The sequence below is a fragment of the Salvelinus namaycush genome, chromosome 30 (genome assembly GCF_016432855.1).
Source record: "Salvelinus namaycush isolate Seneca chromosome 30, SaNama_1.0, whole genome shotgun sequence".
Classification (NCBI taxonomy): domain Eukaryota; kingdom Metazoa; phylum Chordata; class Actinopteri; order Salmoniformes; family Salmonidae; genus Salvelinus; species Salvelinus namaycush.
This window is the reverse complement of record NC_052336.1, coordinates 3,392,575-3,405,199: the sequence shown is the minus strand read 5'-3', so window position 1 is coordinate 3,405,199 and position 12,625 is coordinate 3,392,575. Positions and strand designations below refer to the sequence as shown.

General features: G+C 45.0%; 1 protein-coding gene across 1 annotated transcript in view; it reads right to left on the bottom strand.

The window, feature by feature from the left end:
• Positions 1-12,625, bottom strand: part of LOC120024771 (protein unc-13 homolog C-like) — a 178,709-nt gene that overhangs the window by 145,926 nt on the left and 20,158 nt on the right. Inside the window, 3 exon segments of the mRNA XM_038969056.1 lie at positions 3,005-3,076; positions 4,630-4,635; positions 9,767-9,845. Of these exon segments, the coding sequence (XP_038824984.1) occupies positions 3,005-3,076; positions 4,630-4,635; positions 9,767-9,845 (157 nt within the window).

Here is a 12,625-nt window from a genome sequence, read left to right as displayed (position 1 = left end):
ACCTTACAGTGAAATGCTTACTTACACGCCTTTAACCAACAATGCAGGTTTAAGAAAAACACCCCCAAAAATAAGCAATAAAGTAACAAATAATTAAAGAGCAGCAGTAAAATAACAATAGCGAGGCTTCATACAGGGGGTACCGGTACAGAGTCAATGTGCGGGGGCAATGTATTGTCCAGTTAGTGTGCATTTTTTATATGTAGAGACGTCCAGTTCTGAAGATGGACACACAGACAGTCATTCTCTGCCTTATCTTTCTGCTCCAAAAAGCAAAGCAGAGAGAGATAAAAGAGAAAGAGAAAGAGAGAGAGAGAAGAGAAAGAGAGAGAGAGAAAAGAAAGAGAGAGAGAGAAAAGAGAGCAAGGCCTAGATAAAAGAGACGGAGAGAGAGAGAAGAGAGATAGAGATAAAAGAGAGGGAGAGAGAGGGAGGGCAAGCGGGAGAGAGGGGTAGGAGGGTAGTTGGCTAAAACATCTGTCCTGAGTGGACTAGTTTGTCAATCTCCCTGCTGCTGGATTAATGACATCAGAGACACCCGACTGGCTCACTGTGACGCCGTCACTGCGCTCTTCTCTCCTCTCTTGCTTTTTTTCTTTCCTCTCCTCCTTCTCTCTCATCCGTTTCTCACTCCTCTCCTCCTGCTCTCCTCTTATACCCTCTCATTTCCTCCTTATCTCCTCCAATCCCTCTTCCCTCTTTCCTCTCTCCTCTCCTCCCTATCCTCTTTCCTCTCCTTGCCTCCCTATCTCCTCTAATCTCTCTTCCCTCTTTCCTCTCTCCTCTCATCCCTATTCTCTCCTCCCTATCCTCTTTCCTCTCCTTGCCTCCCTATCTCCTCTAATCTCTCTAATCTCTCTGGTGTTTACAGTGTAATCTGAGATACAGTTCTCTCAGGGATGTTCTTTTGTCAATTTAGCAGATAAAACACCAACATCTGCTCGTCCTACTTAAAACCACAAAATAATCTGCAGCTACGCCAAGGACTACTACTCCCATATGCAGCTACACTCGGGACTACAAATCCCATTATATGCAGCTGCATTTAGGACTACATTTCCCATCCGCAGCTACACTCGGGACTACCTGATCCCACAATCTGCAGCTACACTAAGGACTACAGATCCCATAATATGCAGCTACACATGGGACGACAGATCGCACATTCTGCAGCTATACTCTGATTAACCTTTACAGGATCGGTGACCCGACCTCAGACGGTTGAGCTAACGTAGGCTAATGTGATTAGCATGAGATGGTAAGAAACCAAAATAATCCCAGGAAATAGACATATCTGATATGGGCAGAAAGATTAAATTCTTGTTAATCTAACTGGACGGTCCAATTTACAGTAGCTATTACAGTGAAGTAATGCCATTCTATTGTTTGAGAGTGCACAATTATGAACATGAAAATGTATTAATAAACCAATTAGGCACATTTGGGCAGTCTTGATACAACATTTTGAATAGATATGCAATAGTTCATTGGATCACGCTAAAACTTTGCACATACACTGATATCTAGTGGCCATCTAGTGGCCAGAGTCTAAATTGCGCCTAGGTTAGAATAATTAATTATGGCCTTTCTCTTGCATTTCAAAGATGATGGTACGAAACAAATTAAAATAAACACATTTTTATCTTTGTATTATCTTTTGCCAGATGTAATGTGTTATTTTCGCCTACATTAATTTCACATTTCCACAAACTTCAAAGTGTTTCCATTCAAACGGTATCAAGAATATGAATATCCTTGCTTCAGGTCCTGAGCTACAGGCAGTTAGATTTGAGTTTGTTATTTTAGGCAAAAATGGAAAAAAAGGGGCGGATCCTTAAGAGGTTTACACAGGGGTTTTCAACTCTCTCCTCGGGGACCCCCAGCCATTATATTTATTTCAACAATTCTAAAACTATCACACCTGATTCAACTAGCCAAATAATAATCAAGACCTTGAATAGGTTAATCAGGTGAGCTAGTTCAGGGCTACAAAAAATTCCTAAACATCTGAGGGTCCCTGGGGAGAGGTTTGAAAACTGCTGAACTACACAACTGTAATACAGTAAACTACATTACTGTAATAACAATATAATGAACATTACTTTGACAGTGTAATAACGTTACCTACAAACGTTATACGTTAACGTAATAGTTACCTACAATAATGTCAATTTCTGTGATAGACTGTAATGTGATAGACGGCATTACTGGTATGGCATTAGTGATATTAGGAAATGTAGCATCCCATCCAACTTTCTTTCTTTATTTAGTGGGAGGAGAGGATTGGAGGGAGGGAAGGAGATGAGGATTGCAATCAATTAAAGCAGAAAGCTCTGGAGGTCAGCGGAAAGGAAAACAAATTCTCCCTCCATCGATTAAGATGTCTCTCTCTCTCTTTCTGATTCTTGTACAGCACAGCACATTAGTGTTCATCATTAAGCAGATTGTCTCTCAGCAGCATTACTCTCTACCTGTTCATTCCTACTGTACTGACAAGCTAATAAAGCTAATCTACTCTCTACAGTGATGAAACAGCCTAATCTAGTCATTTAGTCTGACCATATCTATCTTCTAGCTAGACACTTCCTGGACAGTTCCAGTACAATGCCATGCAGCTCTTGTGACATTCATCTCTGAACACACACTTGTGGACGGACACAATGAAAGCCCCCCCCACCCGCCCACCCACACACACACACACACACACACACACACACACACACACACACACACACACACACACACACACACACACACACACACACTGACAGTTTTAACATGGCTGCAGGGGTCCATGTCTGTATGTGTCAAAGTCCCCCAACCCCTAACTCTGTGTGCCCCCTTAACCCCCCCCCCCCACACACACACACACACACACTTCCTCAAACCGTGGCAGTGCTTTTGCCTTTATGCATGGCCATCACATTAGTCCCTCCCCCTCTTTACCCCTGGGTGATCTGATTGTCCAGTGATTTACATGCAGGCAGTGAGTGGGGTGACCTACCAGGTCCTCGTTGTTCAGGGTCGATCTAGTCACCAGGGCGAACGAGATGCCTGCCTTTCGAGCAGCGAGAGTCTGGGAAAGAGAGAAAGAGAGAGAGAGAGAGCGAGAGAGAGAGAGAGAGAAAAATAAAGAGAGAGACAGAGAGGGGGGGAGTAGACAGAGAGAGAGAGAGAGACAGAGAGGAGGAGTATACAGAGAGAGAGAGAGAGAGAGAGAGAGAGAGAGGGGAGTAGACAGAGAGAGAGAGAGAGAGAGAGAGAGAGGGGGTAGACAGAGAGAGAGAGGAGGAGTAGACATAGAGAGAGAGAGGAGGAGTAGACAGAGAGGGAGAGAGGAGGAGTAGACAGAGAGAGAGAGAGGAGTAGATAGAGAGAGAGAGAGGAGGAGTAGACAGAGAGAGAGAGAGAGGAGGAGTAGACAGAGAGGGAGAGAGGAGGAGTAGACAGAGAGGGAGAAAGATAGAGAGAGAGGGAGAGTAAGAGAGAGAGACAAGAAGAGACAAAATTAATGCAACTAAGAACCATGACACAATATTAATAATCAAACGAAGTGGTTTTCTAGCACTGCAATAGGATTGTCACTGTCCTTTAGAAGCAGGGCCATGGGGGGGTCAAATACCTTCTAATGCTGAACTTGACTATCGTATCACTGTGGTGTCTGCCATAGAAATAACTGTCTGCTCCTCAGTTCAGCCGGTCTCTATAGTTGTAGAGCAAGAATCAGGATGCATTCCCAAGGATGCCATATTTCCTGTGTAATGTACAGTATTTTGACCTGAGCACTATGAGCGCTGCTCAAAAGTAGTGCACTCTATAGGAAATAGGGTGTCATTTGGAGTCAGCACAGAGAGATTAGCCCTGTCTATATCTAATCAGTTAAACCTTACTGGAGCAAAGAGATCAAACTCATCTTCAACTGCTAAATTAGTTTTGTTTCTGTGCATATCTGACATGGATTCATGACTTTGTAAGATAAACAAAATGACAGACACACACAGAGAGAGAGAGAGAGAGCAGGCGGGCGAGAGAGCGAGAGGTAGAGAGAGAGCAGGCGGGCGAGCGAGCGAGCGAGAGGTAGAGGTAGAGGTAGAGGTAGAGGTAGAGGTAGAGAGGTAGAGAGGTAGAGAGAGAGAGAGAGAGAGAGAGAGAGAGGTAGATCTTTGTGTTGTTCGCGGCCATAACAGCCAGACCAACTGAGAAGATAAGAGATGGAGCAACAAAATAATAGTGTTCACGTCCCGGCCCAAGCCATCACAGACCCTCACGGAGGTAGACCTGGGTTCAAATGCTATTTGAAATCTTTCAAATATTTTGACCGTTTTCTTTAGTCTTTTTGGAGTGCAAGCTGGTCGGGGAATGGGGTTAGGAATTTTGGGACTACTCTATCGGTCCATTAAGCCATGCAAGCTCAATCAAGCACAGATCAACTATTTACAAATTATAACACAGGTCTGTCACAGAAACACAGCTCTCTGTCCGATTCAGACATCTCAGGATGTCTACTACAAAGAATGTACCTCTAGCGAGCTTCTTGTTCATTATCAAGGCCGTAACAATAAGTGAAGACCTTACTTACCCAGATATATTTTGTATAATGATATTATTTTGTAAAGGGCTTTGACTTACCATAGCCTGATGGTTTCCACAGATGCAATGAAAAGAAAAAGCAAGAGATGCAATTAGAAGCTGTCTGTCTGGAAGGCAGACATGGGCATTATCTCAAATGGCACCCTATTCCCCATAAAGTGCACTACTTTGACCAGACTCTATAAGGATCTGGCCTATTGTCTATATAGTGCATTACTTTTGACCAGGTCCCACAGGGCTCTGGTCAAAAGTAGTGCACTCTCTAGGTAATAGGGTGCCAGGGCTGATAGTAGTGCACTATAAAGGGAAAAGGATGCCATTTCAAATGACACCCTGATGTCACACAGAGAATAGCCACATCATGGTTGAACTGAGACAATCTGTGACATGCATTACAAGTCAGCTCTATGGAACAATTCATCTCAGTCATTTAGAGTTCTACAATCTATAGAATCATATTCATTACATGCATTAAACATGACAGAATTGCACTCATGCTTGGTATTTGTAGTGTTGGTCTCGGTACATGTATAGGTCCAGGTGCTCTGTTTCCTGACCACATGACCTGACCAGGAACAAAACTACAGCTAGCTATCACCGCTAGCGCCCAGAGTCTTTCCTGGTCATGTCTTGTGGTCTGGGAAGAACTCCTGGCCCCATCTCTGTAGGATGAAGCATTTCATCATAATATTTCCGCTGTCACTTCTGCACGTTAGTTAGTCTGGTAGACACACCAACAGACGAACACCAAACAGGACAAACAGGTACACGCAGGTACAGGTACATTTACAGTGACGCCAGTTGGACTTTACACCACTGACTCATACACAGTACACTAACTAACTAACATGTACATTACATAGTAACACTAATATCCACTAAACAAGAGTGTCGAGAGAAGATAGATAGATAAAGTGACATAAATATCCTTATACTAGGGCATTAGTAGGCAACCCTGGTCCTGGAGTGCCACAGGCGCTTCATGTTTTTCATTAAACCAACCTGGAAGACCAGGTGTGTAATGGTTTTAGGCAATCACTGAACTGATCAGTTATCTCAGTTGGTCAGGTGAGGTGCCTAGTTGGAACAGAATCCTGTAGTACCTGAGGCACTCCAGGAACAGGGTTGTCGACCCCTGTGCTAGAGAAGAGCCTGGTGCCACATCTGCATGTGCTCTAGCCAACTCCCATGAAGTCTGTTGTCATGGCCACCATACACACACAGTATACAGTATGTTATGCTGGCTAAAGCACATACAGGTCTGGACCAAATTGATATTAGAGGAGCTTACGTTACAGATAGATAGGAAAATGCAGACATGGACAGCTGACAATATTGACTCAGTCTTTACCATCATCTAGCCCAGGGGTGGCCAATCCTTCTCCCGGAGAGCTACTGCAAGTGCAGGCTTTTGCTCCAGCCCTGCTCAAGCTAACACACCACATTCAGCTAATCGAAGATGCCGATGAGGCAGCTGATTAGTGGAATCAGGTGTGTTGGAGCAGGGCTGGAATAAAAAACAGTGGGCAAAGTTGGTTGATATGATGCCATCCTTACAACCAGTTTACAACCAAAACAACCTTGGTTGTAATATAGTTGTAATGACTTCATATTGGTTTTAAATTGCATCAGAATAACCAGTTTGGTTGTAATCTTGTTTTATTGAAACAATTTCAAACGATTTATTCCACAGGAAAATATGTACTTGTAATATGGTTGTAATTACGTCACGCTGGTTGAAATGATGTCATTACACCCAGTTTATAACCTTTCAACGAGTTTTGCCCACTGGGAAACCCAACCTAACCTCTTGATGTAAATGTGTCTTTATAGGTAGAATAAACGTGTCGACAACACATTTCCCCCTTTCCTACAAGGCCGTGCCCTGCACACATTTTCGTCTAGAAGTTGGGTTGGGGAAGCCTGCATGCCCAGTAGGTCTCCAGCCAGCGGGCTGTCCGGCCCAGGTCTAGCCATGTCTACAGCCCAGCTATGGTAAAGATCCATGGGGCATCCATGACCATGGTGTTGTGTTGGTTCAGCCATGTTTGGGGCAGCCATGGGTTCTGTAAGCAGGGGGATGTCACCTCTACATGAACCCAGAGTGTTGATGTAAGTGTAAGTGGTCGACATGCACCGCTATTCTGCTCGGGTTGCTGCAGGCATTATCAAGTAACAATACAATCTGAGTCAGGCATTACTAGTACATATTAAAACCCTGAGTTCGGATGTTACTGAGTGTGGAGATATTTATGGTTAACTAAGAAGTCATTTTAAATATGTATTTAAATGTAAATATGTTTTGCATCCCACTGTGATTGGTGGGGATCCCTCCTGTCCCAGCCAATCAGATCGCTGTTGCTGCCCTGAAGCAATCCCACAGCCAATGGCAGACATCGACAGAGGAGAGACATGAGAGGGGGGACCAATTAGAACAGTGATTACTGACTTCATCCGGAGGGGGGTGGGGGGGGGGGGGGGGGGGGGGTAAAAGGTTCTTCTTACAGTGTTGCTTTTACAATGATTTAAAAGCCTCAGAACAGTTAAATCAGAAGTCTATGAAGTCCTCAGATAGATATATTTTTGGGTTGAGTTGTCAACATTTCAAATAATATTACTTAATTGTCTTGTTCGTTCAACTCCTGCCTGCCAAGCAGTTAAAATGTCAAAGTTTGGGCTTGGAGGGTTCGCCTGAAATCTGACAACTCACTGAAAAATATCCCCCATAGCTGTTATGGGTCTGTGTAAGGAATGGCAAATATCAAATATCCACTCAAAACCCCAGAAACAACAACGACAACCTCATACTCACCAAGACATTGTTGGTTATTATTTTTCATGAGAAATATGGACAAATACAGCATCAACTCATGTTCTTCACTGTGTTACAAACAGTTATCAGAAACTATATAAGCCTTAAATTAACATCAAGCTAATATATTATCATTTCTACCAGATGTACTTTTTCGCCAGGAATGAAATTTAAATATTGTACTTGGCTACTAAGAGCTCAGAGTGTGTGTTTCATAATTCCCTTCATGGTTATTATGATCTATGTTAAAGGTTATATTGTATGTATGATATCTCAATAGGGTGGTAAGAAATCGAAACTGATATGGAAGATAATATATGATGAATCATGAAAACAGACACTGAAGCACAAGAAAGACTTCACCAACAGTTGAACCCATCTCGACTACTACTGCTACTACTACTGCTACTACTACTACAACAACTACTACTGCTACTACTACTGCTACTACTACTACAACAACTACTACTACTACTACACTGCTACTACGACTACTACTGCTACTACACTGCTACTACTACAACAACTACTACTGCTACTACTACTGCTACTACTACTACTACAACAACTACTATTACTACTACACTGCTACTACGACTACTACTGCTACTACACTGCTACTACTACTACAACAACAACTACTACTACTACACTGCTACTACGACTACTACTGCTACTACTACTGCTACTACTACTACAACAACTACTACTACTACTACACTGCTACTACGACTACTACTGCTACTACTACTGCTACAACTACTACAACAACTGCTACTACTACTACACTGCTACTACGACTACTACTGCTACTACTACTGCTACTACTACTGCTACTACTACTACAACAACTACTACTACTACTACTACTACACTGCTACTACTACTGCTACTGCTACTACAACAACTACTACTACTGCTACTACTGCTACTACGACTACTACTGCTACTACTACTGCTACTACTACTGCTACTACTACTACAACAACTACTACTACTACTACTACTACACTGCTACTACTACTGCTACTGCTACTACAACAACTACTACTACTGCTACTACTGCTACTACTACTGCTACTACTACTACTATACTGCTACTACTACTACTACACTGCTGCTACTACTACTACTACTACACTGCTACTACTACTGCTACTGCTACTACAACAACTACTACTACTACTACTACTGCTGCTACTACTACTGCTACTTCTACTACTATACTGCTACTACTACTACTACACTGCTGCTACTACTACTACTACTACTACTACTACTACTACTACTACTACTACTACTACTACCACTACTACTACTACAACAATGGTACTAATACTACTAATACTACTAGTACTAATACCACTACAACAACAACTACCACTACTACTATTACTACTACTGCTACTGCTACTACTACTACTACTGCTACTGCTACTACTACTACTACTACTACTACTACAACTACTACTACTACTGCTGCTGCTGCTGCTGCTACTGCTACTGCTACTACTACTGCAACAACATCTAGTATTACAACTACTATTTACTGCCCTACTACACAAGTATTACTACCTACTGACTGAACTAACAGAGAAACCATACTACCAGGGTTGGGGTCCATTACATTTCAATTCTTTTAATTTAGGTGATTCATTGATATTCAAAACTAGAAAAATCCTTATTGAACATAAATAGGGACTGAATTGGAAAGGAATTGGCGCCAACCCTATCCCAGCCTGGTAGACTGCACTAACACATTGTGTCCCCCAAATGGCACCCTATTCCCTTTACGATGCACTACTTTATAGTTCACTATAAAGGGAATAGGATGCCATTTGGGATGAAGCCATTGGTAAGACTGTAGACGACTCTACCACATCATTAATATTCCATCAATTGCAAAAAAGTATGGGCCTCAGTTGTCTGGGCCTCACGATATGTTCACACAAAGCAAACTGCACAGTCCCATCAATATGATGAAACACGCTGGCGTTCAATAACACTGCTCTCTCTTTTGCCACTAACTAACTGTAGGATGACTTACGACAGGCTAGCAGTTAGATTTCACATCCGATCAGTTCCAAATGGCACCCTACTCCTTTTCTAGTGCACAACTTTTGACCAGGATCCACAGGGGACCGGTAAAAAATAGTGCACTATGTAGGGCATAGTGTGCCCTTTGGGACACACTCATACTCATACAACACAGCAGACTCCAATGGCTGGCAGGCAAGGGAACAACACACAACCCCAGCTTGTCTGGCTGGTGCTGTCGTTTCTGTAATGTAGAAACAGTCAGACAGACCCACCAACCTGCCATAATATAACTCACACATAACCTTGTTGAGGCAGATAACTCACCAGGTCTCGGACAATAGGTAAGGTCCTCTTGCGGCGTAAATCTGGCATGCTGTCAATGCCATAAAGAATGCAGCCAGCTCTGTTGGAAGCAGACAGGTTTAAGGCCTATTAATATCATAATAATGCCGTGTAGAGGGGGGCATTACCAGGCTAAACAGGGGAATGGTGATTTACAAGGGCTGGCTAACACACAAGTCATACCTCATGCTCCTTTCTCTCCCTACGGGTTTCCCTGCTACCCTGCCTGACCAGAGGGCCCAGGCTAGGGATATTCTGGCCAGGGATATCCCACCTCTCTCTATCTGTCTCTCTATCGCTCTCTCTCTCTGTCTTGCTCTCTCTCGCTGTCTGTCTGTGTGTCTATCTCTCTCTGTCTCTCTCTCGCTGTCTGTCTGTGTGTCTCTCTCTCTGTCTCTCTCTCGCTGTCTGTCTGTGTGTGTGCGTCTCTCTCTCTCTCGCTGTCTGTCTGTCTGTCTGTCTGTGTGTGTGCGTCTCTCTCTCTCTCGCTGTCTGTCTGTCTGTCTGTGTGTGTGCGTCTCTCTCTCTCTCGCTGTCTGTCTGTCTGTCTGTCTGTGTGTGTGCGTCTCTCTCTCTCTCGCGCTGTCTGTCTGTCTGTCTGTCTGTGTGTGTGCGTCTCTCTCTCTCTCGCTGTCTGTCTGTCTGTCTGTCTGTCTGTCTGTCTGTCTGTCTGTCTGTCTGTCTGTCTGTCTGTCTGTCTGTCTGTGTGTGTGCGTCTCTCTCTCTCTCGCTGTCTGTCTGTCTGTCTGTGTGTGTGCGTCTCTCTCTCTCTCGCTGTCTGTCTGTCTGTCTGTCTGTGTGTGTGCGTCTCTCTCTCTCTCGCTGTCTGTCTGTCTGTCTGTGTGTGTGCGTCTCTCTCTCTCTCTCTCGCTGTCTGTCTGTCTGTCTGTGTGTGTGCGTCTCTCTCTCTCTCGCTGTCTGTCTGTCTGTCTGTCTGTGTGTGTGCGTCTCTCTCTCTCTCGCTGTCTGTCTGTCTGTCTGTGTGTGTGCGTCTCTCTCTCTCTCTCGCTGTCTGTCTGTCTGTGTGTGTGCGTCTCTCTCTCGCTGTCTGTCTGTCTGTCTGTCTGTCTGTCTGTCTGTCTGTCTGTCTGTCTGTCTGTCTGTCTGTCTGTCTGTCTGTCTGTCTGTGTGTGTGCGTCTCTCTCTCTCTCGCTGTCTGTCTGTCTGTCTGTCTGTGTGCGTCTCTCTCTCTCTCTCTCGCTGTCTGTCTGTCTGTCTGTGTGTGTGCGTCTCTCTCTGTCTGTCTGTCTGTGTGTGTGCGTCTCTGTCTGTCTGTCTGTCTGTCTGTCTGTCTGTCTGTCTGTCTGTCTGTCTGTCTGTCTGTCTGTCTGTCTGTCTGTCTGTCTGTCTGTCTCTCTCTCTCTCTCTCTCTCTCTCTCTCTCTCTCTCAGTGGACTGGTAAGGTAGTGTAGCAGACACCTTCAGCAGGTGAGAGGAGACACTTGTCAAAACTGACAGGACACTACTGTGAGCTGGCGAGAGCAGCTTTAAATAGCAGTGACCAGGTGTGTGTGTGTGTGTGTGATATGTTAATGTATGAGTCACTGTTTCTGTGCTGAAACAGACTTGTTAATGTTTGTCTGTCTGTGTGCGTGTGTGCATTCATGTGTGTGGTGCAACTAACTCTCACAGTCTCACGTCAGAATTAGACGTTCATCCATGTTTCTGAGAGGCTGGGTGGAGAGAGGCTGGTGTAGAGAGACTGGGTGGAGAGACTGGAGGAGAAGGGCTGGGGGAGAGAAGCTGGGGGAGAGAAGCTGGGTGGAAAGAGACTGGGGGAGAGAGACTGGGTGAGAGAGGCTTGGGAAGAGACTGGGGAGAGAGACGGTGTGGACAAAGACTGGAGCAGAGAGGCTGGCTGGAAAGAGACTGGAGGAGACCGACTGGTGGAGAGAGGCTGGGGAGATAAACTGGGGCGAGAGACTAGGGAAAGAGACTGGGGGAGAGCAACTGGGTGGAGAGAGACTTGGTGGAGAGAAACTGGGTGGAGAGAGACTGGGTGGAGAGAGTCTGGATGGAGAGAGTCTGGATGGAGAGAGGCAGGGGAGAGAGACTGGGGAGAGAGGCTGCGGTAGAGAGACTGGGGGGAAAGACTGGGGGGAGAGGGGGGGCTGGGGGGGAGAGACTGGGGGAGAGACTGGGGAAGAAAGACTGGGGGAGAGAGGCTGGGTGCAGAGTGACTGTGGGAGAGAGGCTGGGGGTGAGAGACTGGGGGAGAGAGACTGGGGGAGAGGCTGGGGGACAGCGAGAGAAGCTGGGCCCCGTCAGAGTCAGGGACTGGGCTGGGGGAGAGAGGCTGGGTGGAGAGAGAAAGGGGGACTGGGGAAGACTCTAAAAAGAGCTCTTACTAGAGTGTGTTGTAGATTTTGTGACAGGCTTAACAATGGTTTTCCCCTGAGAATAACTATCTAGAGCACCCGTCGTGATTTTGGAACACAGCCAATGACTTCGTGGTGTAAGTAAATACTATATAACTGAAGTTGCTAGTGCCTCTAGTTAAGTATAGACTAAGTGGAGTGAAGTTTGGACTGGCTGTCTGTGGGTGGGGATGGAAGGCCTGAGGGTTCAGGACCAAATTACAGCTCTCTCCCCCAAAGCTCCGATGTGTTAATCAGCTGCCCACAGAGACATTAAGCAGTCTGCTTCAGCACAGAAACAATGACTCATACATCAACACACACACATAGAGAGAAACACACACACAGTCAAGCGAGCAAGCACACAGCACAAACAAACAAACACACAGACCCACAGTATATCAACAAACATAGTATGTGTGTAGTATGCCAGCCAATGATGGAGTGTGAGAGAGAGAGAGAGAGAGAGAGAGAGAGAGAGAGA